Consider the following 25,231-nt stretch of genomic DNA (forward strand, 5'->3'; position numbering starts at 1 on the left):
ACTGTCCAACCACTCCAAAACATAGTCATTAACAAATGGACTGGGTAGCTCGTGAAGGCACATAAAACACATGCAAAACCCATCTCAAAATCATGATAATGATATGTCCAATGGAACTCGCCGATTAAAAGCTTGGATCTAAAAACATTGAATTCTTCTTCAATAAGACACATGACCATTGTAGTTATCTAGACTGTTGAAAACTCATGGCAACCCTAGCTTTGAAAGCTCTTTCATATTTATATATGTTTCATTGGTAAGTTTCGAGGGGAGGGGGTTCTTTTAGGTTAGGAAGAGATAGTATATGTTGAAAGTGACAGAAAGAAACAAAAGTTGGAAGTACAGAGTATTATGACAAGCTGTATAACTAGGTGTGGAGAGTAGGATGAGCAAAGAATAAAGGGCGACAGGAATGCAGAGAAAATATAGAAAGGAAGCGAAGTGTTGTAGCAGCGGTCAAGGCATTCACTGATACGCAAATTCAAGATAAAACAGTGTCGAATGCAGCCAACCAAAAGAAACTGTTTGATTCAAACAGAAGACAAAAGAAGAACGACAATCATAACGGTTAGTTTTATTTTGATTTCAAGATCTTACAACGGTTGCATCCGAAACCAGACCAGAACAACTCAATAGAAATGAACCTTGATTAAACTGGTCTGAATAGTATTTTCGTTTTTGATAGGACGGCTTGGAATCGGGACCCAAGTCCCCTGCGGCATGGAAATGGGACCAATCAACAAAATTTTATGGGATTTGTAGTCATAACCGAGGCCGTCTCAAAAAAACATAATAATATTTCAGAATGAGTAAAATCAAATCAAATTAATTATTCATTTAAGGATAAAACAGTTGGATCTAATTGAATCAATTACTCATTTGCTCATTCCCATACCCACTTTAGACCGCAATGTGCTTTATTGATTGTTCATCTGCTCTGTCCAAGGTATGAAAGGTCCACGTTCTGGTCCTTCATTTTTATAATTTATCCGTTTACTTACGTTTCAGTCTGTTACAGTCACTATCTTTGGTCCACACCAACAGTTTTCCTATCATTCTTGTTTGATTCTAATGTCTCTTTGTCTAGGGTTTGTTTCAAAGAAAATTCAAGTATCCTTATGGTTTTCCGCAACATTGGAGCAATTTCTGGTAGGTAATTCGTAAAGTTATTGGCTTTTTGGGGGAGGGTGTCGGACCCTTGCTGGACATGATTTGTGCAACCATGGGGAAGCACAGTGTATTTAACATGTAATAATCATGAACCATTTGCTCATACCCCAAAAAAAAAATCATGCATGATTACCCAACAATTCAAGAATAATCATTATTTTCGTTATTATTATTTTTATTTAATGTTCCAATGCAATAAAAGGAGTATTAACGTACTCTTTGAATGAAAACAAGTCGCTGAGCTAGATGCTCAAATGCATTATTTAACCAACCAAGCATTTTGCCTGAAATTGCAAATTTGATGTTTGCTAAATAATAGTTGTCCTGCCTAATGTTAATTTCCGTTGTCAATTTAAAGGTGACTATCAATTAATGAGCAATTAATGATGATATATCAATATAATTGTTGATTTGCGTAGACTTAAAGTGTTTAATGACTTACAAGTCCTTAAGGTCCCACAAGCAATTCAATAATTTTATCAGGCAGTTTGCTGATAAGCTTGAACTTTAGCACACTGGCCGACCTCAAACATTGAACTTGAAGTCTTGGACTCAAAATTGGGTTCGATGAATTGAAAATGAGGATGTGAAAATTCAATTTGAAGTGAGTTTGAGTTTTTTTTTATTTGATTAATTGGGTGTTCGGTTATTTTAATTAAATGTATTTAGTTATAATAATTTAATCGGTTTGATTTTTGATTAAAAAATTATTAATTGAATTAATCGAAGTGAGAAATGCTTATATAAAGAAGGATAATTTTATTCATTACACAAAGTCTTCTTTCAAAAGAATTTTAATTTTACTATAACTTAATAAATTATATTTAACATCATGTAAATTTAAACTCAAATATGTAAATCAAATATTATTTAATATTTAATATATATCTAATTTTAATATATTTTTTATAAGTTCGATTTTTGATATTCAAACTGAACTAATGGAAGTAGTTCGGTTTTGGTTATCAACATTTTTCGATTTAGTTTCCAATTTTTTCAATTTTGAGAAATTCAAAATCGAACTGTTCTAATTGAAAAAGGAAAACAATTTGGGTTGGGCTGGCTTCTTTATCCCAACTTTGAATCATAGGCCACCTTGACAGGTCCATCAGGCTCAATGAGGATATTTAATAAGTTTACCCAAAACAAACAGGACAGATGTGAGAGCCTCATTGTCACGTGAGGAGAGAGGGAAGCTCCGCCCCCAGATTTAGCCACCGGATTCGTTAACTAATTGCAGTTCAGCAGTTAAAGTTACGGGAGTCCTAATAAAGAATTGGTGCGTGCTCTTCACGACTCTCCGAAGCCAGTCCTCTCTTCTTGGGATTGGTTTTCCATCTTGGCAAGCACATCTAGAGTGAGTGACTTATCCAATTCCTATGCATAAATATATATATATATATATATTAATTTGAAATGAATGTCCTCAGTAGAATTACCATGTGGTCGCGGTCTTATTCGCTCATCATGTGTATGATGAATTGATTTTCCATCCCATCTTCACTTAAAAGATGAAAGAGAGAATGAAAAAATCGAAATGCACAATAGAATGCAAAAGCGTTCACGGAAATTACAATCAAAGATAGAGCTCAAGCTAGACTAACTCAGCTTTGCCGCAGTTGGCAGCAACATCCTCCCCACACATCTCATCTACACAGAAACAACCAACTCGCCTTCCGGGTCCGCCACCTGTCCTCTAAATCTTGAACTGAAAATCGACCCTCAAGCGTACATAATCATTTCCTCCTTATCCAAACCAAAATTGGAAGGTCCTTTAGAAGCTCCTCGATGACCGCAAACAGCCTCCGAAAGCGGCAGCGCGTGGCCCAGCACCACATCTCCTCCACTGCAACCATCATCCAAACCTTCCCTGACAAGACCATGTCCGAGTCCTCCCAGAAGCTCCGCCGCGCCTCTTCCTCCTCCACCACAGCCACCAGCACTAATCCTAACACCACTACCTCTTCCTTCAACGATCCCTCCACCGCTGATGTCATTCTCCGCCTCTTCATGGAACATTCCCCCTTTGATTCCGCCAGCCCCTTGGATTCCGCCGACCAATCGGACATCCAGATCTATCTCCACTCCCACGTCATTAACCGCTCGAAATATTTCGCGGCGCTTTTATCCGACCGTTGGCAACATGAAAAAATCACCGATAGGAACAACAATGCCGCTGAAGATTCCAGAAGCGACGATAATTTTAACCTAATTCATCTAAATCTCGGCGTTCTTGACAATCCAAACTCCATCACCATCCATTTAACCGTCTTTCAACTGCTTTACACGAACGATTTCGCAACCGTCATCGACTCGGCTTCCACCGCACTCGAAATCCTCCCAGTGGCTCTCGAAATACTCTTCGAAGATTGCGTAAAATCATGCGTGAAATTCTTAGAAGCGGTGCCTTGGAGCGAGGAGGAAGAGAAAAGAGTTTTAAGCTTGATTCCGTTCCTGCACGAGGAAGAATCAAAGGAACTTCTGGCTAGGGTTTCGCTGGGGAAAGATGATTCTTGTGAAGAAATGTTGCACGGATTGATTTTGGAGGCGATTCATAGTCATCCGAATATGGCGTTTGTTAAAGCCTTCGTGGCGAAACTTTTGAGGGATTTTTCGTTAAGGGAATCGGCGAGGAGGGTTCTGGAGAGGGAGTTCGAGAAGAGTTTGAAGATTGTGAAAGAGAGTTTGGAGGAGTATTCAAGCCCTGATTTTAGAGGGGATCATAACGAGACGGAGGCGATACAGAGGTTGAATTTGCATACTGCGATGACCAATGGGAGGCATTTGTTTTGGTTGGTTGAGAGGATGATTGAGTTGAGGGTGGCGGATTCAGCCGTGAAGGAGTGGAGTGAGCAGGCTGCGTTTACAGCGGATTTGCAGAGAGCTTTTAGGGATGATGCTTGGAGGAATTTTGTTCCGGGACTCCCTGCTGTTTTGCTTCGGTGTACTTGTAAGCTTGCCAATGCAGTTGCTACTGGAACAATAATCGCTGCTAGACAGGTATTGGTTTTGTTGGCAATTATTTGACCGTATGAAAATGCAGGTGTTCACTATACAATGTTTAATATATTGGGAAATCTGATGTTATGTTTTGTTGGTGGATTCAATATGAATTTGCTGGTACTTCTAATGGAGTGCTTGTGGCTTGTCAGGTAGGGAAACTGTTATGAAGTTATGGGAACTAATAGCCTAGAGAAACAAGTTGTTTTCAATTAAAAGTTATGATGATAAATTGGGAAGATCTCCTTTAAGCTCAAATGTAAACATAATTCTGAAACATCCTAAACCCTCTGTTCAATGAGTTGCTGAAAGTATGTTCAAGTCTTTAGTTAAATAAATTTCATTCGAGTCTTTGAAAATCTAATTGAAGTGTTAAGTGAGGGTAGTTATTTCATTCTAGGCCTTGATCACTTTATTTTGCCAACTGTGAATACATTTCATTTGGTTAAATAAAATATGGGGACTCAACTGTGGTGCGCAATCAGTTTCCTTTAAAAGGGGAAATGCATCCAATGTGGTGTTTCGGGGTAATCTAACCGTTTGATTGATATGCCTGCTCAAGGTAGTTTGTAAAATCAATTGGTAACGACTCATTCTAGTATTTTTTTAAACACTGTTTTTAAATTCCAGTGGTATCAGCTGGAACCTTTAATAATTTCATCTGTCAATGTTCATTTCTACTTAGGTTTTGTTGATTGATGTTTTCGCTTTTCGCTTTTGGTTCTTTATGCAAAAAAAGGGAAAGAAAAGAAAAACAAAATATAAAACCAATGACAAATAGCAAAAGACAAAAAGTAAAAGCATGAATCAATCAGAGTCTTAATGTGCTTCAATCTAACAAGTGTATTTGAAATATCAATACTTTTGTTTCTCAGAGTCTAAAAAAGTGATTTTCTGAAGACTGTTAAAACTGATCACTCTTTAAAGCAAAACTAGGGTCTGAACATGTGTTCACTCCAGATTGAGTGATAAAATACAGTGTACCAAAGGATAGAGTTATTTGTTTATACAAGATTTGAGTGCAAAAGCCAATTTTTGCTGTGAAATGGTATGCTGCTTCTTTTTTATTTTAAAACTGCATCTCAATTATGTTTGAAACCTCGGTTGTAATGAATGCTTGGTGCTTGAGGTTTAGAGAAGTGAAGTATTTCTTATTTTCTTGCTCATCATGGGTGGTTGAATTGACTTTGGTCTCTATAAGTTTCAGGTTAGAATGAAGCTTGTCAAAGACTGGCTTCCTGTTCTGAATGTGTGCAAGGACAATGTCTCACCCATGCTGCCCAGTCATAAAACATTATACCTGGAATTGGAGGAGACATTCCTGAGAATTATCTCCACACTGCCAATGTCAGATGCACAAGTGTTGTTGCGGCAATGTCTCAGCTTCTCAACCAGAAATGTTGAAGATTGCCCCCACTTGGTCACAGCATTCAATACGTGGTTTCGCAGGGCAACTCAACCTCCTCAACTGGAAAACCTTGATTAGAAGCAGTGAAAGATATGTGTTTTTGTGTATATGGATAGTCACCCCGTCGGTGCTGTTTTGGTTTAGGAGGTTTAGTTTCCTCTGTTGAATATTGTGCATATACTAAACTGATATCTAGAGTCAAACTAGTTACTCTGTACATATGGATATTCCCAAATGTTCCCCATGAATGCAACAGAAGCCAAAACTGGATGTTTTTGATGCTGTTTCTTGAAGCCGTCATGGACAGTTTGCACTGACCTTTAATTTTACGTGAAAGGTCTTGTTGGCTTAAGGGGTGATTAGACGTCGAATACCTTCAGTTTCTCTAAGAACTATAGCCAATGTGTCGGTCCGATTTCATCAAAAAAATATTTGTAAAGTGTTGTGCGCACGGTCAACCAAAACGTGTAAATGAATTTTCTTTCCCCGAGAACTTTGTTTCCAGTGGAAGCTCGGTACTCTTCAAAGGCACTGCTTCTGCAGCAGTGTTAGCGAATTTACCCCCTCATACGACCATGGGTAGGCTTTTTTAACAATGGTGCATACAATACGATTAAGATAAGTTGGCTGCGTGCTCCTCTTCGTCCAAAAAATCACTAAGAATGCTATATCTGTTTACAATAAATTTACTACAAAAGGTAAATGGGCTGTTACCATATTTTCAAAATTTTCTGATTTTTCTTTTCCAGACTTTAAAATTTCTTATTTTCTTGATTTATCATATAACAAAGGCATATTAATTAAGCCTCCTATAATAAATTTTCTGTGCATGGCCTTTGTTCCTTTTTCTCTTTTTTTATCAGAAACCAGCTTAACAGGCAAGCAATCTCGGAGATAAGAAAAACTTTAGAATTGCTAACGAAAACTCTTAATATAATATCATAAACTAAAAAAAATTAACAAAAAGAATAAAGAAGGAATATCATCCTAACACTGTAACCAGTCCATACAATGCCAAAGCAGGCAGCATTCGATTGTAGTTGATGCGATCAAAAACCTTCGACTGCTTCAGTTCCATCAAGCATTGAAGGGTTAGCAAACTGTCGGACCCTGCCTGATGGCTCACCCCAGTGAGCCGAGCAACATTTAAAAGTTTAGCCACTTTCTCCAGGCCACCATGCAGACCGAAGAACCTGAAGGTGTGCTTAATGTCATAAATCTTGTATCCAAAGAAATAAACCAGTTGTGCCATGAAGGAATTGACGTCATATGGCAGCTCATGTTGTGTCAAAATCTTCATCAAGAACCCAAAATCATAAGCCCCGTGAAACGTGATCCAAGTCAAAGAAGAAAACACCAATCCTGAAGCCAAAATCTTCTTCGCAAAATTTTTCGAATCAATACCCTTTTTTTTGTTTTTTACAAAATCGATACCTTGCATCTTAAGTAACTTGATAGATTCTTTATCATAACAATCTCTCTCAAAATCAAAATCTTTAAAATTAAACTCCCAAACATAACAATATGGAGTATTAAAATCTGGTAAATTACCTTGAGAATCAGATAGAGTTAAACCAAGTTGAATAATACGTAAGGCATCAACATTGGATTTCATGAACAAATAATTGATAGCAGGATCAGCTTGATGGATGAGGTTTTTATCTTGTTTGAAAATCGTACCGGGAAACTCTGTGTCCATGGAGACAAAAGGGTACCTATCAATTGCACTACGGATTATCGCAAACTCACGTTCCAAGTCCTCAGCAAAGACTTGTCGAACCAATACTGGCTTTTTGCCAGGCGCCGTCATCCTGTTCTCTTTTGCACTACTTCGTCTTCTGCCCTAAGTTGAAGGTCGAAACTGTCGAGCCCTATTCACAAATCACTACGATTTTAATTGGGATTGAAGCTCTTCCTCTCTCTCTCTGTATACATATATGTATATATATCACTCAAGGGTATTCCTAATTAATAGAGGAGTAGAGGTAACACGTTTGAAGCCGACTTAAGGGAAATCGTAATTGATAGAAGTAGAGGAAAATACGTTTACTGCCGATTTTGGGTTTGGCTAAAAACAAATAGAAAACCGACTTGCAGAAACTTTCTGCCCAAGCATTTTCCTAATTACTCTTTTAACGGATACAAAAACTTATTAATTATTTTTAATTAAAAATAGATAAATTTGTTGCTTTGTGATTAATTAAACATGAGTGGAATCTTGGGTCATTCATTCCATGAACATCGTTTACCTTTTAAATTAGAATTTTTGTACTTTATAACTTTAATTTCACATTAAAAAATAGAAGTATAGTGTTTGAAAAAATATTTAAAAAAATTAAATATATCTTTATTTTTATATTACATTTAATTAACTTTTTATATTTTTTATTTTTAATCAAATAAAAATTTATAATTAATGATGAATTAACTGCCATTAGTTAAAACGTCACTTATTATTTTACGTCAAAATAATACCTATGTAATGTTACCTTAAAAAGCAAAAATATTATATCATCATTTATTATATCATGTTAACATCACATAATATAAAAATAATAAATAATATTTTAACAAATAATTATTAATTATAAAATATCTATTTAACTTAAAATAAAAATATAAAAATTGATTGAAAGTATGAATAAAATAAAATTTTATTTAAAAATTTTTAAATAATTTAACAACTTTTTTAAATATTATGTCCAAAATATATAATTTAAGTAGATTTTCTCTAATTGCACAAAAACTCATTTAGATACTAATTTGCTTTTTATCAAAAGGTTAAATTGAATCAATTAATGTTTTCAAATTTTTTTATTATTTTGGAAGCAATTCCTTCTTGCAAAAATGCTAAAATGACAAATTCTAACATACTATTGAGCCGGCATGGAAATGAAGTTGGCCCGTTGACAAAACTTGGAACCCTCTATTAACATTATAAAGAGTAGTAACTTCAAGGACAACTAGTAACCTTAAGATGAAGATGTCTGCCAAACTTGGTAGCCACCCCCTCCTGCTCCTCCTTTTGAGTCATAATCTGGGCAACGGGATCCTTTCTTCCCCAAAACTTTAATGCTGCTGTTAACATCCTTCCATGAAACCAAAAAGATAGATAGAGATAGAGAGACAAAGCTTCACTAAAACAAAAGGCAGACAGCCGACGAGCTAGCTACATGAAGGAGGCTAAACAATGGCTGAATTCTCATCCCCATGACATCAAATGTAGGCTTCCTATTTGAGGTAGTAAATAGTATAGAACGAAAACATATACTTATTTCAGATAAAAAGGTAAGAAAAGCTGAAATTTATGCCTTATCTCTGTTAATCACAAAGTATGAGCTCACAGAAAATATGTTAGAAACACCACTAAGTTAGCCCATGAGAGATAGGGAGGACTTATTTTAGCAAAATCATGAGCAAGCAAAAGTGTCGATTAGAGTAGTCGCCTTCTGAAGTTACGGGTTGTGCCTTGGTAGGTACGAACCAGCAAACCTACTCCGATCCCAAGTCCAACACAGATGCTGAGGCCAATCCCGACCCCCACCCTGACACCAGCATTGAACCAAGTGAGCTCCCCATCTTCACCATCAAAATAGTCTGTCCCTGAGTAGTACAGATGGTTGTACTCCTCACTTTCTGGTTTGTAATTCAAGTAATCTGGCATCTGCAAAGGTGAGAAAGAAGTGAAAAGCAGAATCGTAATTCAAACATACATAGCTTATCTATGGTAGTTATCTAAAATAAATACCATAGATAATATCACAATAATTAACCAGATATATGAATACATCAATGATTGGCAAAGTCAATAGCTAAAAAACCCTTCACCATCTGATCTAAGGCCCAGAAGCTTATAAGAACCATTACTACTTTCGTTAAGTTAGAGATTTCATGCTGTAAGCAGTTCCACTTGTTTCAGAAAAAAAGGATTGCAAAGCATCCTACTGAGGGAAAAAGCCGAGAGGGAGGAAAAAGCCATTCCAATAGAGACTTGTATTTGCGTAGTTGGATTACTGACCATTGCACTAGCATCCAGGCAACAAATGGGTGTCTAAATGCAAAAAATCTCAAGAAAGTGAACTTTCTAAGACTGTCTAAGTTATAATACTGGGTTTCTAACAAATTAACAGGCCTTTAGGCCAATTAATTACTACTCAGGGACGTTTGCAGTTCAGAAGGATACCAGAAGAAACAAGAAAATAGACCAGGACCAGGCGTCAGGCAAAGTATTTATACCCAAGCCATAAATAAACTGTAAACTGCATGATAATTTTTAAAAGAGATAGAGCTCAAGATATATTCAAGTCATTCTCTACTCTTTCAAAGGCCAGCATCAGGCAAAGTATGCCTATCTATTAAAGCAAAATGTTCAGGTATACATATGACTTGCACAATGGATTACCAATGTAAATGAAAACACGTATTAGTATTATAACATAGGAAATGAGATAAATGTGTATACGCGTCTGCCTTATTGTAATAGGTGATATAAACAATGTCCTAGATAGCATTAACTGAGTATTACTTTTTGAGCTAAAAGTATGTACCTATCATATCATTCTGCTCTGTTTTAAGGACAACATTTTTTTTTTTTTGAAAGGCAGAAAAAGAAAAAATACCTGTAGTATTTGATCAATGGACAAGGTTATATACCACTTGAATAGAGAAGGGAAAAAGATTTTTTATTTCTTTTAGAGAGCTTGAAATTCTAATTAACAAATACCTGCACAAGAGTAACTTCTTTCTGGCCTTCAGTTGCCTCATACTCTGGTATTGAGTCCAGCATCCCCTTCTTCATTTGCTTCTTTCGTAAACTAAGCTGCAGAGTTCTAGTCAATATGATTGGACTGCCCAAGAAGGACCCTGCAACATAAACCTCAACTGTGGGCGAAGCTGAATCTGGGCTAACAAATTGTTTGGCCTTCAGAAAGCCAGTGCCTACAGTTATGACTGAATCACAATTCATGCTCCATTGCTGGCCACTTCCTCTTGACTCTTCAGTGTAACCGTTACTGTCACACAACTCTAAAACCCCAGATAGCAGAAGAGTATCCTTATGAAAAACCTCAAACTTCACACTTCCTGTCAGCCTTATGCTATCTGTGCTCACAAAAGTGGCTTCTTCAGATTTTTTATCTAGCCGATCCCTTCTAAGAAGGGTGGATGCGCCATCAGAATAGATGCCAGTTCTAACACCATTTACTTCAAGAAGTGTATCGGGATTCAATGGGACATGGTTTAAAGTGAGGTGCTCGGGAGTTGAATCATCAGTCTCACACTTGCTTACTCTGACATAGAAAACTCTTAAATCAAGCCAAGATAACGATCTCTTCGAAAATGGCCGGTAAGGGGAGTGCCTCATAACCATATGGCCATTACTAGTAGGCCCATTTCCAATAGATGTTTCATAAACTCTCTCCATAACTCTAGAGCATTTAGTCCTCCTCCTCGGTGAAACCTTTCCACCTTGATTGAGTTGATGACTTGCTATAGTCCATACAAGTGAGAATCATCCTGGCATAAAAATCTGCAGGAACATGAAGAAGGTGAAACCAAAGGAATTCATGCAATTTCCAGACACTCAAAAACGCAGAAACAGCAGAAAGCAAATACAACAGAGAGGGATGGAGGTTAAATTTCCACTGAGAACCACTCAACACTACAAACCAGAAATTAAGAATTTGAAAGATGAAATAAGGAAAAATATTAAAACTAAACAAGGCAACTGAAGCTGAACTAAGAAACGAAACCCCTCAAGATAAAGTAATCAAACAGAAGGTAACCTACAGAGGAAATTCTGCTTATTTTCTACACCAATTGAACTGAGAAACAAACAGCAATTTAAGTAGTGTCACAGCCAATAACAGGGCAAGAACTACCAAACCAAAAGCAGAAACAAAAAGATAGAGAAGGGATAAGAAGATGGGTAAATACAGGAGAACAATCCAAAATTCCAAGGTGTTGAAGCCCAACATATATTGATGGTAAAAGCAAAAAACGAAAACACACCAAATACAACCTTAAAATTCCAAATCCCAAAATTTAACACAGAATAAAATGAAATCTGGAATCAAATGTAACCAGTGACTAAGGTAATATACATCAGGGTGGTAGCAGTGAAATCAGCCAAGCACTTAAAAAAAATGGAATCTATATTTGTCCTTTCATCTGTTTGAATTAGACTTCAATGAAAATTAATTAAAACAAATAAATAGTCAAAAAATAGAAAAGAAATTGATCATAACAGAGAAAAAAACAAAAACAACAATATCAATCCCCACAGATTCCAACAAACTTACCAGCAATAGGCAATTTTTCAATCACGTCACGTAAACAGACAAAAAGAGACCCCTCTGTCTATCCCTCTCTCTTGATTGCATACAAAATGAATGCATGCATCATGCATGTGTATCAAGCATGATCTCCAGGAAAACATCAAAACAGACAAAGCCACAGCCTTTCCGATCAAAAAGTTTACGCACACAAAAACTCACCTCGAATATCTCACATCCTCAACCTTCTTCGTGGCTTACGCTATCGGGAAGCGATCGAATTTGGGGTCTGCTTTGAGTGGTGTTTCCCAATTCCCTTCCCCTCCAATAAAACAAAGCACAGCTTTTGATTTTCTAAAGAGACCAATCCAAACCAGGCAGAAATGACATTCTGTAATTCTGTAGTAAAATATAAAACAAAGACCAACCCAAGTCTTTAGATTTTCTGAACAAAATGAATCAAATTACAATCGATGAAAACTATGAACAAAGAACAACCCAAGTGCTCAAATTCTTCAAAGAGAATTGGGTTGTTCTTTTCTTCCTTTTCTCTCCTTTCCCTGTGCACGATGGGTTATAAGTTTTGGATAAAAGACTATTAAGGAATCAATTATCAAGTGGGTCAAAGTGTACCAGACATTCTACAGATCTTATCCAAGAAAGAGAGAGATGAAGGTTCACTAGGCAATGTGTAGAAAGGGATGTCTAAGGCTTTTCTTAAAAAGTTTGATGAAACTACAAGATACTAATCTAATCTTTTCTCCCCGTGGACAGATGCTTTCCTATGGGGAGGTATTAACGGGTCTAGTCTACGACTTCTTTGTTAATAATGTTGCTTTTTCTGTTCATAGCTTTGTTAACCATTTTGCTGCTATTGGATGGAGATATTTTCCTTTTCGTGTCCATTTTTGCTATTATGTTTCCTTTGAAATTTTTAATCTTCATGTGCTGGATTAGGGGGACAAGTGTCAGTGAGATTGCACTGTTTTTTCATTTTCTTAACTTTTCTTCTTTATCTATTACGTGTTTTGTAGTTCAACACTAAAGATAACTTTCCTCCTTTATCTTTGTTAATGGTGGAGACACTCCTCTGTTGTAAGCACTGTTGTTTAGCTATGAAATTATTTCCTTTCTGACCAAAAAGAAAGATGATTTTAGGGTATTGTACCTGGATTTTTGCCGTTACCAGAACATGTTTACCAACAACCATTTTCTCTCTTTCCTTTTCTCAAGGCAAATTTTCCGAGTTCCAACTGTAGAAAGTAGAAACTAACAGCATACTAACAATTTTCTCGTGTATGTCGCTTGAGATGTACAAGTTCAATGAATATAGATTCATTTTAAGCCTATTCATTTGTTCTTTAGACACAAAATGAAACCATCCAAGAGTTTTACGCCTCGTATTGTTTTTTTTTTCCAAGAAGATAAAAAAAGATCTGGGGCTTTGGGGAGGATCAAAGACAAGAAAAGAGCAGGGCCTAGGAATTTAACATAATTTTCTAGTATGGGGAGGATATATTAATCTTGATTCCTAACATTACCACGTGAAAAGCACATGGACAAACAGGAGACCCCACTAGAGCCGCATTCCTTTCTCAAAACACGACGAAGGCGGGGCTGCATTTCTCTACATACCACACTGCCTCCCTCATATGTCATGTCCTTTTGTCTTAATTTGTTGATATTAAACTGCGAACGCAGGCAGCAATAATATTTGGAGGCCTGGCCTGTGAAAGCACGTTGCATGGTACGATCTTTAACCAGAGTTACCAGAACAGAATTTGCTTATCCCACCACCGATATCAAGGATGACAAACCAGTTTTAAAGCATGGCCACTTGAAACAGAAGCATTAGACCTCGAAGCGGTAGGTTAAATATTTCTCTGTCCCTCTTAAATGGGTTTAGGTATTAGATGGCGAGTCCTTTTCCTTTTGGATACAACACTAATAACCTATCCAGTTAGTTTAGGTTTGTGGGCAAACTTTGGAATCCCCTAACCCCAGTCCCACACCAATCATTTCCTCAAGTCATAGATCATCACGTCCCAGCCAGGTTGAATGGAAACCAGAAACCTGTATTTCGCTAAGGAGATAAATGTTAAACATTTGGCTGATCGAGTGAATTATTAAGCAGGGTTTTGCCAAAGTCCAACCATAAAGTCCTGTCATCAAATAGAAAATTCAAAGATTTGCCGGTAATCCTTCAATAATATTTTAACTTGTTGGTGCTGCGTGTACCAACGTTAAGTGTGATCATCATTCATCCCAAGCAAGCAGATGGTGTTTTACATTTTTGTCCTTGTTTCCTTAAAAAGAAAGCAAGCGACTTCAGATGAAGATGGGCAGCAGCAGTTAGGCCTGTTGATTCTCAGGCTGTTCATCAGTTTGCCCTGTAGATTCTCAAGCTCTTCTAATGGTGGTCGTTGGGATTTCCCAACATTCAATTTTAGAGTGAAATTTGATCTAAAAGCATTTCCTAGCATAAAGCAATGAACACTCGTGCTTCTAATATGATCATTGGAAGTCAATAACTTCACCAACATAGACTTAAAAGAGGAAAGTAGGCATAACGACTAACACGCTAACACAAAGCCAACAGCCAGGTTGGTTTTTCTTTCACAGAAAATTCGGGTATAAACACAAGTCAAATAGGATGACAACTCCAGAGAACTAAGCAAACAAAAAAGATGGAAAAAAGGCACACGCAACGCAATGAAGTAGTTTAAAAAGTTCTGCATGAAGCCTCAAATTTCCCATAACCAAAGAATAATTTCAGAAGTGATGTGCAGGCTTGAAACAAGAAGAAAGAGTATCAAGTAAATTAATAATTTAGGAAGTTTCCAACTTCCAAACAACACTAGAAACACCAATGTTTCTCAAATTGCACAAATTTAAGTGCAACAGAACTTTCTGAATGCAGGGTTCAATTTTTTTCCCACCTCTTTTTTGTTGTTCTTTTTTTTCCCCTTTAAGTATCAACTACCATCTTCAGAATAGGATATACATGCACGTTAACAAGTCTGTGTTGAAAATAGACAACGCCTCGTCAAAGAGGGAAAAAACACTATTTTCTGCCACAGGTAGAAATCCATCTAGCCGCGAGATGTGAAATGTAAAAATAGATGTAAAAGAAAAGGAAAAGGGATGGGTGTGAAACGAACTGCTCAAATGCAAGCCAATTAGGTTTGGAATGACTGAAGCCCTTACTCGGTCACCGAGGAACTGCAAAGTCTAGGAAATGACAATGAGGAAATATGGAGAATAATCAGTAGATGGAAATGTTAGGCAAAATTACTTATGAAAGCTTTGCTGATTAAAACAAAAGTATAAGACAAGTTGAATGAGAAAAGCATGCTATGAAAGAATGTGGCTTATAAGGAAGTGAAGTTGACAGGAAGGATGTATCACAAACATTCTAGATTGGAAACAAGCCAGGTCTAAGAACTTCACTTGGTAAATGATTTCAAGACTGATGAGAATCACTTAAATATAAGGATTTTGATCAGGAAACTGATCCTTTAGAAGCATAGAGATAATAGAATGCCTAAATCAGACCCATCACACAGGAACAAAAAAAAATCCCATTATGTTGAAAAGGTTTGAATTAACAAGTGACAGTAAGCAACCCTATCATCCAATCTGTCAAAAAGAAGCTTTAAATAAATTGAAAGGGAAAACCTCAGCATGAGCCAAAAGAACAAGAAAAAAAAAAAAAGGTTTCTGATCATTGGCTACAAGATATGGATTTCACAGCTAAATGAGCTTCGCTTGTCCACAAAACATACACAGCTAAGTTCAACTCTTGTAAATAAGTGAAAAAACGGATAACAAATCTGCAGGCACTGCAGAGTTTCATAATACAAAGACAAAATCTTGAAAATTTTGCTTTGCTTTGACATAGATTTCTATAAAAAGATCCTATGCTTTTATTGTCCCACAAAGGATCCAGCCTTGTCACAATGGTGTTGCAAGTCCTATTTCATGAAGTAGACAAGCAAGTTAGATCACGTATTGTTTTTATATGCTATAAAACAAGAGGCAACTACAACCATAGGCTCAGAAGGTAAATAGTATTACAAATTAGTGACTTTTTATGCATGATTCCTCACAAATTATAACTTAGAGCAAGACAAATCATTTTAAAGGATAATGACAACTCATACTTAAGAAAACAGCAAGTAATTCGCCAAGCACTATCTTCCCTTTTCCACATTCTTCATCCAATCAAGTGGACAACATGGAGCTGCAATTTCTGAAATTAGACAATTGAAAAACAAATGAAAATAGAAAAGCCAAAAAAATACCTTGAGAGAGCCAGCTCCAACAGGAGGAATCGATGGCGATGCTTGATTGTAGCCGGGCAGATGCAATGGCACTGTGAAGTGGCATCATCGACTCTACTCCTCCCAACACCGATAAGATCCTTTTAAAACAAGAAAACAAAAAGTTAAGAATTGACACCGAATTTATACGAAAAAAGCAAAAGGAAAGTACCTTGAAGCGCAAGGGAGGGATCTTGTTGACGGAGAAGAGAAAGGAGAAGACATGGGTTTTGGAGTTAGGCTCTTTAAAGTTAGGGTTTTGGGTCGAGAAGCGAGGGACCTAGAACCCGCCATTACTGCTGATCTGCAAAACGACGCCATTTCTTCCCTGGTTTGGAAATTGTTAGAAGATGAAGCCCGAGGCTGAGGAAAAAGGAGGCCGGCTCCTACCTTCCTTAAACCCTACAATTTGGATTAGAGATTTTAGAGCTTGGCTACAGAAACCGGTGTCGTTTCGAACTAAACTAAAACGACACCGTCGATTTTGAATGTTCTGCTTGGGAGATAGGCTAAAGCCCAACTCCCATCTTGGATTGGCCCTATCAATGATTTAAGAAGAAGGTTGTGCAATTTGGGCTGAAGCCCATATTCAGGAGTCCCCATGCCCCTGGTAGCCTAATAGCCTTGCATTATCTAAAACGCTCCGTTGCTTCTAAGCGAACTGAATCGAAAGCGTCATCGACAAAAAAATGATCTGAAAAGTGAAAACCCCCAATTAGTCAGGAGGTCTCTCCAGTACCTTGGTTTTACAGCTCCGATCGGCGAAGACCTAATCGTCTTCATCCGTCAGATTACCAACACCAACCCACAAACAAAATCAATGGCTGCGATCTTCGCTCGCAACTCTCTCAACTCTCTCCGGGCTCGACACCTCGTAAGAACTCACTTTCCCATCTTCCTTCCAAACCTAGTACTTTTTTTTCTTGGTTAACATTTCCCTTTTCAGTTGTGCCCTAGTTTGATTAAATTTCATGTAATTAGAAATTAATTTTTCGTTAGAATCTGTTGATAGACAGTCGAAATTCAAATGTTAATTACTGGCATGTGATAATGCAATTTGGAAATGATTTATAGAAAAGGGAAAATCCTCATAGGTAGATTTAAGGTAAACATTTGCCTAATATTTTTGGTCAAAATGGAGTTTTAGTTCAATTTCTTTTGTTAGTGTTTGTGTATAGTTTTGTGGCTGATTTGCTTTTTTTGCTTATGTTTGTAAAGGCTGTGTCGGGGCAAGTTTTGCAGGGTTCACAGCAGTATGGGCTGCGACTCACTGCACACTCATACAGCACCAAGAAAGGTTGACCTTTATTTCTCTATCTTCTCACTTTTATCATAAATCTCAATGTGTGCATAAGTGGAAAACATAGTTTGAGTTTTGAAAGAGCGTGGAATGGGGATAAATGCAATACTTTGTCTATCTGGATTCCTTAGTCTACTAGAAATCCTCTCTAGAAAATGCCTGTCACAGCTTTTAAATGCATAAAAACCTAGCCCCTTGTATTGTGGGACTTTTTGTTGTTGATATTAATAATCTCTTATTCATGGATGTTTTCGTTTGTGTAAACTGTAGATGATGAAGAAAGAGAGCAGCTTGCAAAGGAGATTTCAAAAGACTGGAGTGCTGGTAATGTAGTGCACTGAAATGTTTCTGTTTGCGTTACATGTCATTTAATTTATTTTAGGCAATGAATGGTTTCTTATATTGGGCTCAACTGCAGTTTTTGAGCGAAGCGTAAACACATTGTTTCTAACCGAAATGGTTCGGGGTCTCATGCTGACACTCAAGTACTTCTTTGACAGAAAAGTTACTGTAAGTGTCTTCCCAATCCTTTTTTTCTTTGGGCTTAGATTGGGGCAGATGTATGATGCAAACCTGTCTTTCCTCATGCAGATTAACTATCCATTTGAGAAGGGTCCATTGAGCCCTCGTTTTCGAGGGGAGCATGCTCTCCGCCGATATCCAACTGGAGAGGAACGTTGCATTGCCTGTAAACTTTGTGAAGCTGTAAGCTCAAGCTTCATTGTAATGACCTCATTATCTTTTTTTTTTAATATGGGTTGAGGGTTTGAATGATTCCACCATGTTGTGATTCGGTATGGGATGGCAAGTATTAACCTGGGTGGAAACTAACCTGTGCTGCCTGGTATGGATACCTGGCTGGAAATGGCAATGGCTAAGTTCATTAGATCTGAGTCTGTATTTTGTTGTTTTATGTTGACATACAGACCCCAAAATGGATATAACGGTTACTTCATTTGATTCTTTTTGTCATAAGCATTGATGGATAGTGCACATTGGTTTACTGTATTTGTGGTGTATAATGCTGCTATTATGCCCTCTGGGTTATATAAAGGAAGATTAGCGTCTGTCATTGCTTGTCTCGTAGAGTAAGCAATTTGTGAAAAGTTGGGCCCAGGCAAACTGTGCTCGGTTTGTTGATGAATTTTAACATTCTGTTCATATATTAGATCCTGTTTAAGTTCCTCTCATCTTTGTTAAATATGAATTTATTATTATAAGTTCTCATAAAGTGTGGTGGCTTATTAGATATGCCCAGCACAGGCAATCACAATAGAGGCTGAGGAACGAGAGGATGGAAGTCGTCGGACAACGAGGTTGATTCTCTCTTTCTTCATCTTCTTCTGTTATTTTTGTCTTCATTTTCTTACAGTCAGTTCAACTATGCAGGTATGATATCGACATGACTAAGTGCATCTACTGTGGACTTTGCCAAGAGGCATGTCCTGTTGATGCTATTGTTGAAGGACCAAACTTTGAATTTGCCACTGAGACTCATGAGGTTCGTCTTCCTTTTAATTAAATCATAAACAGCTGTTGCTGCCTGTAAGTTGAAGTGAATTAGTTACTGTCAACGTTATTGCAGGAGCTGCTGTATGACAAAGAGAAGCTGCTTGAGAATGGTGACCGATGGGAAACTGAGATTGCAGAGAATCTCAGATCTGAAAGCCTTTATCGCTGATGCTGCCCCTGCCATCTTTCCTCCTTGCTCTGAACAGCAACTGTTGCTTTTTTAGTTTCTGAAAAAATAAGATGATTGATGCATGGTCTTGCATGTACTATGTATTTTGGGCATTTTGACTTTGTTAATGTATCCTGGTGAATTATGTTGTTGTTGCTACTTTTGATGGCAATGGTGGATGAAAGAATCCTATGTTCAGGGAACAAATTTTCAATTTGTAAAACTTTACCCGAGGAGAAATAGCAAGATTTTTTGTTCTTTTTGTTTTTCGTTTGAAGAGACTGATGGAATGAATCAATTTTTGAAGTCTGCTTTGGAATTGACCTTCATCATATGATTTCTTGGTCAGAATAAGCACCTCCTGGGTGTCACATTCTCAAATCAATGCACCCTGGTTCTTTAGAGATGGGCATGATCTTCTCTGAAATTATGAAATGATCCATTGAACAAGTCGGATTTGTCAATCCTCTCTACGTTGACAGTTTCATGGTTTGAGCAGAGTAATGGAAATAATGATCACATGTTGATTTGGATAGATCTTTTCTCTCATTATCTTCTTGTTAGTGCAAACTAGTATTTTGCTGTGCCGGAAATAAAATCTTAAGTACTAACGTCATCAATTAGATATTTCCCTAATTAAGAAATTTGAACATTTACAAGCCTGTATTAGTAACTGAATGCATGAGGTAACTTCTGCTCTGCATGTAGAGTTGGGATAATTTCATTGATTTATACCGTCATCATCAGATCAGGGAATATAATAGAATTTACCATTTCAGAATTTTCATATTAGGCTTGTCATCGCGGAAGAGTTCCATACTCCCAGTAAAAACCCAATAGCCCAAAGTAAAGCCGCCCAGCCACTATTATTGGACCTCTTGTATTTTTGACCTAAAATCTAAGGAAGGTTGTTGTTGACGTAATCCAAGCCAACTCAGAGTGGAGGCTTTAGGTTAGAACAGGAAGTCCAAAATCAGTGAGGAAAGTTGAGACACAGCGGCAATGGCGGAGGATGCGATACTAGGTTACTTGGCGACCCACGAGGAGATCCCTGATTCAGGACAGTTCGCATCCCAACATGGTCTCCAGCACAACGACGTCGTCAATGTTATCAAGAGCCTTCATGGTTTCCGTTACATCGATGCCCAGGATATTAAAAGGGAGAGTTGGGTGCTCACGGACGAGGGTAAAAAATACGCTGCCGAAGGATCCCCCGAAGTTCAACTCTTCTTAGCTATCCCTCCCGAGGGCTCCATTTCTAAAGATGAACTGCAGGCATGCTTCTTCTCCTTTTCTCTTTCTTTTCTTTTCTTTCCCTCGCATTTTAATTCATTTTCGATTCTGGGTCTTCTTCTGCTCCATACGATATCCTTCTTTTTTATGCCAAAATTTTATTGGGATCTGTGTTTAAAAGACATTTCTTTAAATATATTTCTAAGCTCGTTGCTAACATGTAATTTTTGGCACTGTGCGTTGCTGCAGAAAAAGCTAGACCCTTCAGTTTTCAAAATTGGTTGTTCACAAGCTGGGAAAAACAAATGGGTGGACATGGGCAAGCAAGTTTCCAGAAAGGTAATCATTTTTATGGTTAATGTTGTGAAAACATTGGATAATTCTATTTTGAATGCTCATGTTTTATGTAATTATGTTATTTATCCCTCCAATATTTGCTTTGGTTTGTAGGTCCAACATGTGGAAGACAAGGTCAAGGATTTGCTAATACGAATACAAGATGGTCAGGTATATTTCTCCATTATAATGAGTTGCCTGTCTTTTGTTTTGAGTTAGATCTTTCTGTCAAAAGTTCCCTTATTGAAATTGATGTAAATGGTTTTAATTTTGTTTCCTCCTTTACTGCTTAAAGTTGAATCTTTTACTGCAGGTAATTGGCAAAGATGATATTAATTCACTTAAAGCAAGAAAGCTTATTGTTGCACAGTAATCATCGAGTCCCTTGCCTGGGCTTTTATTATTATGCTTACAGTGGATGTGTATTTTTATTCACATTGCTGATATTTTCCCAATTATATCTTGTTTTAGGACATGGAAAGGTTACTCAGTGAGAAAAGGGCCAAACTATGCCCCTAGAAGAAAGAAAGTTGCTACTGATTTGACTCGAGAGAATCTACAGAGGTATGCTATAGACATGATGAGTATGCATGTGAAGTTAGAATTTCAGTAATGATGTTGAAATGCCTTCTTTTTGTCTTATTAGCGAGACATGCTTCGCTCTAAAGGGATTTTATTGGACTGATATTTATTTATGATTTCTGTTATTTAGGGGTGACTGGAAGGAATTAGAGTTCAAAGAATATAACTTCAACGCAAAAGGACCACCTGCTGAAGCTGGCCATCTTCACCCATTGCTCAAGGCAAGGATAGGACTATTTGTTCATCAACTTATTTAATTTTACCATTGAAAATACATATGATGGATACCAGCCTTTTGAATAAGCATAAAGTTTTTGACATTGTGGGTTTTATATCATTTGCATATAAATTACAGTTAAAGATTGATATTTTTTGATTGTCAATAAAATGAACAGAACAAAAGCTGTGGCATTCAACTTTTCTTGAGGAAATATAAATTGGGCCTTTATCTAGGCCTATGAAAGACTTTTTTTCTATTATAATTTTTGTGGCTTCTATATGTGAATGTGTGAAAACTATCTATTATGCACAATATGATGCAATGGTTCACTTAGGATGTTGCATAACCAATCCCTTTTGGTTAATTGATGCCTTAATTTTTGTTGGCTTAAGCATCCCATCGTATACATGGAATTAACGCTGTTAAGCATTCTATTTTCAGGTGAAACAACAATTAAAGAACATATTTCTTCAGATGGGGTGAGTTTTGAGCTTTGATATAAATCTTCTATGTACATTCAGATTTTTTATGCTTGTTTTCAACCTTTATCATGCTTGGTGCTGCTGTAAGAGGACCATAGAAATCAACTCATAGTGCACATGCAACACTCATCACCTTGCCTAGATTTTATTATTTTTTACAAAGAATGAGAACATGTTACACGGCCTCACCAGAAATGATGCCATGCTATTGCAATACTCTTTTCTCTAATATTATGTTCATTTAGTCATTTTCTCCCTGGGAATTTCAGATGAATATTTTGGCAATATTTTATTTTCAACTTTGATATTCACATAGATTTTCATTTGTTGCTGCAGTTTTGAGGAGATGCCAACAAACAATTTCGTTGAAAGCAGGTAGTTGACATAGCCGGCTCTTCTTTCTTTTGCTTATGTTGTTTCTGTAATGGTTGATTACAAGTGGAGCTTCTTCGAATAAGCAACATATATTTGTTAAGCAAAGAACCTGAGAAAAAAAAAATACACATGCCTTCAGTTTTCTTAATACGAAGGTGTCTTCAAAAAGTCTGAAGAAGATAATGTTTTAACAAAAATATGGCCAGAAGGAACTTAAAATCCTACATTTACATTCTCATTAATTCTTTTCCTTCATGTATGACAAGAATAAATTTGTCTCTTATATTGTTGTACTGTATCTGTTTCCACTTGCAGCTTCTGGAACTTTGATGCATTGTTCCAGCCGCAACAACATCCTGCTCGTGATTCGCACGATACATTCTTTATGGAAGGTGTGTTTCAATTGTGTGGTTGACTAGCATATACGCTTTTTCTACTCTCGTTTGGATACTTATTTGGAGCATACATCTGCAGCTCCATCTACTACAAGGGAACTGCCTGAAGATTATGTTCAGTTGGTGAAGCGTGTCCATGAGTCTGGTGGTTATGGCTCCAGGGGGTATGACGTTTTTCTTTCTCTTGGAGTCTTACTTCTGTATTTCACAACCAAGAAATTGATTAAACTTTTTATTTATTTATTTTTCCCAAGATATATGTATGACTGGAAAAGAGAGGAAGCAAACAAAAACCTGCTGCGTACTCATACAACTGCTGTCTCCACTAGAATGCTTTATGCTCTAGCAAAGGTTTGATTGTCTTAGTACTCTTTGTCTAGCCCTCTGGTTTGATTCAACATCTTTTAATTGACTTCTTTTCCCTAAATTCAAAAATCCTTATTTTCTTAAGCATTTCCTATAAACTAGTATACAGTGCTTTAATCCTAATGCATTCATACTTTTCAAGGAGCATCGTACTGCTATTATAATTACCTACACTGCACCATCTTGTTGATTGTGTGTATAATCCATCAATGATCAGGATCTCTGTTATATGTTAAATTTGACTTTCCATCTGGGAAAAAAGAGGGTATTCAATATTTCATGTTGTCTTTACTGTTACTTCTTGTTGATGTTTGTTGCATCCATATTAATTAGTATCTGTGAATGTTAATATTGATTAGCTTTTTGATTTCATCTTCAGCAACCTTTTGCCCCCAAAAGATATTTCTCTATAGACCGTGTGTTCAGAAATGAATCTGTGGATCGAACTCATCTTGCAGAGTTCCATCAGATTGAAGGTATTTATGAGCTGCATGCATCTGCTCTACTTTTGTCATTTTTACTCAAGTCTGAGTTCAGGTTATGTTAACTGGATCCAATTTGTAGACCAACCTCTGTGCGCTACTTTGTTTCGCAAATATCTGACTTTTTTTTTTTGTAACACATTTAATGATTTACTGACCATCTGGACATTATGTCCTTATTTTTAGGTTTGGTATGTGACCGGGGACTTACTCTTGGCGACTTGATTGGTGTCCTGAATGACTTCTTCTCAAGACTAGGTAATCATCATTGAGCATCATTCTGCAGGAAATATAGTTCCATAGCAGCACTGTGAATATATTGGACTAAGTGTTCAATTTTTTATGGTTCAATGTATTGAAGCCTGTAGTGTTTTTCTGGATAAAGCTTGTCATGTAACTGTCGGTGATCTGTCTTCTGATATGCTGCTGATCATCATGAGATTGATGCTTATGAGAACTGGCTTAGGAGTTTGTGGTGATGGTGAAAATGATATAGAAATGTAATTGATGTTAATGTTTTTGCTATGATCTCTTTAAGGAATGTCCAAGTTGCGTTTCAAGCCTGCTTACAACCCATACACCGAACCTAGCATGGAGATATTCAGGTGACAAGTCACATATTGCTCTTAATGGGTTTGTGATACTTGTTAGGTAAATATAGATTTGACAGATCATTCTGGTTTTTATCAGTTATCACGAAGGCTTGAAGAAATGGGTGGAAATTGGGAATTCTGGCATGTTCAGACCTGAAATGTTGCTTCCAATGGGATTCCCTGAGGATGTTCGTGTTATTGCTTGGGGCCTTTCCCTTGAAAGGTAAGAAGTTATAACCTGGTGTTATTATTTTTTGCTGAAGAAAGTTATGAATGAAAAATTGTTTTAATGTCAGCTTCTTGACATGCCTACTTCAAGCTTGTTTGCAGCAAATTTGAACAATGTCTTGATATATTTTTTTTTGTTTGTCTGACTTAGGCCAACTATGATACTCTATGGAGTCGATAACATTAGGGATCTGTTTGGACACAAGGTGCTATCATATACACCGACATATTGTCTTCCTCACTGTGTAGTGGTTGTTTTCAGATGGATTTACTTATGCATGGTTGTTTTGCAGGTGGATCTTAGTCTCATCAAAAGGAATCCAATCTGTCGCCTTGGAATTAATTAGACTATGGAATATTCTAGTCATACCATTCTTTCTTCTTCTAATCGAACCAAGGATACACCAATACAGTTTGCACATGTACTTTTATAGCATATACAATGAGCAATTGCTATATCAGGCATTTTTTACTTCCTTTCTTTCAAGTTTTATGTGTAATAGTGGCTGTGATCACAGCTCGGAACATTTGTATTTATTTGATACATTACCTGTCACTGTTATTTATTTCACTTTATTAAGACATGTTAATTCAACATGCTTCGACTTCCAACACCCAATGCAATCCCAGTTTGTTATCCTGCCTTGTTGGGTTATCTGTGCTAAGCCTTAGGGCGGTTAAGTTCGTTAACAGCTCCCTCCAAAGGCATTCTTTCACATATTTATATTATAATATCGATGAAGAAATGTATGGTCAAACTAGATTTACAATTTCAAAGGAAAAAAA

The 25,231-nt window shown here is 37.0% G+C and overlaps 5 protein-coding genes and 1 pseudogene across 11 annotated transcripts; 3 read left to right on the forward strand and 3 right to left on the reverse strand.

The window, feature by feature from the left end:
* Positions 1 to 2,756: 2,756 nt before the first annotated feature.
* Positions 2,757 to 5,871, forward strand: LOC110418440 (BTB/POZ domain-containing protein At1g63850-like). 2 transcript variants are annotated; one of them, XM_021431165.2, is made up of 2 exons: positions 2,757 to 4,170; positions 5,372 to 5,871. In XM_021431165.2, the coding sequence occupies exons 1-2, from the start codon at positions 2,959 to 2,961 to the stop codon at positions 5,654 to 5,656; spliced, it is 1,497 nt and encodes a 498-aa protein (XP_021286840.1). In that variant the 5' UTR covers positions 2,757 to 2,958; the 3' UTR covers positions 5,657 to 5,871. The 2 variants fall into 2 exon arrangements, with proteins under 2 accessions (XP_021286840.1, XP_021286841.1); XM_021431166.2 differs by having other exon boundaries at positions 5,378 to 5,871.
* Positions 5,872 to 6,415: 544 nt separating this feature from the next.
* Positions 6,416 to 7,582, reverse strand: LOC110418445 (putative CCR4-associated factor 1 homolog 11 pseudogene; annotated as a pseudogene).
* A 1,207-nt stretch (positions 7,583 to 8,789) lies between these two features.
* On the reverse strand, positions 8,790 to 12,669 carry LOC110418443 (uncharacterized protein At1g01500-like). 2 transcript variants are annotated; one of them, XM_021431170.2, is made up of 3 exons: positions 12,073 to 12,669; positions 10,302 to 11,105; positions 8,790 to 9,242 (listed from the first exon to the last, which is right to left on the reverse strand). In XM_021431170.2, the coding sequence occupies exons 2-3, from the start codon at positions 10,998 to 11,000 to the stop codon at positions 9,012 to 9,014; spliced, it is 930 nt and encodes a 309-aa protein (XP_021286845.1). In that variant the 5' UTR covers positions 11,001 to 11,105; positions 12,073 to 12,669; the 3' UTR covers positions 8,790 to 9,011. The 2 variants fall into 2 exon arrangements, with proteins under 2 accessions (XP_021286845.1, XP_021286846.1); XM_021431171.2 differs by having other exon boundaries at positions 11,878 to 12,669.
* A 1,979-nt stretch (positions 12,670 to 14,648) lies between these two features.
* On the reverse strand, positions 14,649 to 16,572 carry LOC110418447 (envelope glycoprotein). 4 transcript variants are annotated; one of them, XM_021431177.2, is made up of 4 exons: positions 16,345 to 16,572; positions 16,155 to 16,273; positions 16,014 to 16,093; positions 14,649 to 15,081 (listed from the first exon to the last, which is right to left on the reverse strand). In XM_021431177.2, exons 1-3 carry the CDS (start codon positions 16,491 to 16,493, stop codon positions 16,044 to 16,046), a joined length of 318 nt encoding a protein of 105 aa, XP_021286852.1. In that variant the 5' UTR covers positions 16,494 to 16,572; the 3' UTR covers positions 14,649 to 15,081; positions 16,014 to 16,043. The 4 variants fall into 4 exon arrangements, with proteins under 4 accessions (XP_021286852.1, XP_021286854.1, XP_021286849.1 ...); XM_021431174.1 differs by lacking the exon at positions 14,649 to 15,081 and adding an exon at positions 15,556 to 15,824; XM_021431179.2 differs by lacking the exon at positions 16,014 to 16,093.
* A 255-nt stretch (positions 16,573 to 16,827) lies between these two features.
* On the forward strand, positions 16,828 to 19,419 carry LOC110418446 (NADH dehydrogenase [ubiquinone] iron-sulfur protein 8-B, mitochondrial). The gene is made up of 8 exons (XM_021431173.2): positions 16,828 to 17,046; positions 17,391 to 17,469; positions 17,743 to 17,796; positions 17,891 to 17,982; positions 18,064 to 18,177; positions 18,721 to 18,788; positions 18,862 to 18,973; positions 19,058 to 19,419. The coding sequence occupies exons 1-8, from the start codon at positions 16,993 to 16,995 to the stop codon at positions 19,151 to 19,153; spliced, it is 669 nt and encodes a 222-aa protein (XP_021286848.1). The 5' UTR covers positions 16,828 to 16,992; the 3' UTR covers positions 19,154 to 19,419.
* A 547-nt stretch (positions 19,420 to 19,966) lies between these two features.
* LOC110418441 (phenylalanyl-tRNA synthetase, putative / phenylalanine-tRNA ligase) lies at positions 19,967 to 25,082 on the forward strand. Of its 2 annotated transcripts, none has more exons than XM_021431167.2 (17): positions 19,967 to 20,428; positions 20,636 to 20,725; positions 20,837 to 20,893; positions 21,018 to 21,091; positions 21,194 to 21,286; positions 21,435 to 21,525; positions 21,966 to 22,003; positions 22,343 to 22,381; positions 22,697 to 22,773; positions 22,856 to 22,940; positions 23,031 to 23,127; positions 23,522 to 23,618; positions 23,811 to 23,882; positions 24,163 to 24,229; positions 24,315 to 24,440; positions 24,597 to 24,651; positions 24,739 to 25,082. In XM_021431167.2, exons 1-17 carry the CDS (start codon positions 20,156 to 20,158, stop codon positions 24,790 to 24,792), a joined length of 1,485 nt encoding a protein of 494 aa, XP_021286842.1. In that variant the 5' UTR covers positions 19,967 to 20,155; the 3' UTR covers positions 24,793 to 25,082. The 2 variants fall into 2 exon arrangements, with proteins under 2 accessions (XP_021286842.1, XP_021286843.1); XM_021431168.2 differs by having other exon boundaries at positions 19,970 to 20,428; positions 21,036 to 21,091.
* The last annotated feature ends 149 nt before the right edge of the window (positions 25,083 to 25,231 follow it).

The sequence above is a fragment of the Theobroma umbraticum genome, unplaced genomic scaffold (assembly GCF_002168275.2).
Source record: "Theobroma umbraticum cultivar Fairchild unplaced genomic scaffold, ASM216827v3 scaffold_50.0, whole genome shotgun sequence".
Lineage (NCBI taxonomy): Eukaryota > Viridiplantae > Streptophyta > Magnoliopsida > Malvales > Malvaceae > Theobroma > Theobroma umbraticum.

Coding starts and splice junctions, on each gene's coding strand:
- LOC110418440 (XM_021431165.2), top strand. CDS start 2,959: ATGACCGCAAACAGCCTCCGAAAGCGGCAGCGCGTGGCCCAGCACCAC. Junction 4,171..5,371: donor CAATAATCGCTGCTAGACAG/GTATTGGTTTTG, acceptor GGTCTCTATAAG/TTTCAGGTTAGAATGAAGCT.
- LOC110418443 (XM_021431170.2), bottom strand. CDS start 11,000: ATGGAGAGAGTTTATGAAACATCTATTGGAAATGGGCCTACTAGTAAT. Junction 9,243..10,301: donor AAGAAGTTACTCTTGTGCAG/GTATTTGTTAAT, acceptor TCACCTTTGCAG/ATGCCAGATTACTTGAATTA.
- LOC110418447 (XM_021431177.2), bottom strand. CDS start 16,493: ATGGCGTCGTTTTGCAGATCAGCAGTAATGGCGGGTTCTAGGTCCCTC. Junction 16,274..16,344: donor TCCCTCCCTTGCGCTTCAAG/GTACTTTCCTTT, acceptor TTGTTTTAAAAG/GATCTTATCGGTGTTGGGAG. Junction 16,094..16,154: donor TTGGAGCTGGCTCTCTCAAG/GTATTTTTTTGG, acceptor CAGAAATTGCAG/CTCCATGTTGTCCACTTGAT.
- LOC110418446 (XM_021431173.2), top strand. CDS start 16,993: ATGGCTGCGATCTTCGCTCGCAACTCTCTCAACTCTCTCCGGGCTCGA. Junction 17,983..18,063: donor TCTTTGACAGAAAAGTTACT/GTAAGTGTCTTC, acceptor TTCCTCATGCAG/ATTAACTATCCATTTGAGAA. Junction 18,974..19,057: donor TTGCCACTGAGACTCATGAG/GTTCGTCTTCCT, acceptor ACGTTATTGCAG/GAGCTGCTGTATGACAAAGA.
- LOC110418441 (XM_021431167.2), top strand. CDS start 20,156: ATGGCGGAGGATGCGATACTAGGTTACTTGGCGACCCACGAGGAGATC. Junction 21,092..21,193: donor AGAAAGCTTATTGTTGCACA/GTAATCATCGAG, acceptor ATCTTGTTTTAG/GACATGGAAAGGTTACTCAG. Junction 22,941..23,030: donor GGTGGTTATGGCTCCAGGGG/GTATGACGTTTT, acceptor ATTTTTCCCAAG/ATATATGTATGACTGGAAAA.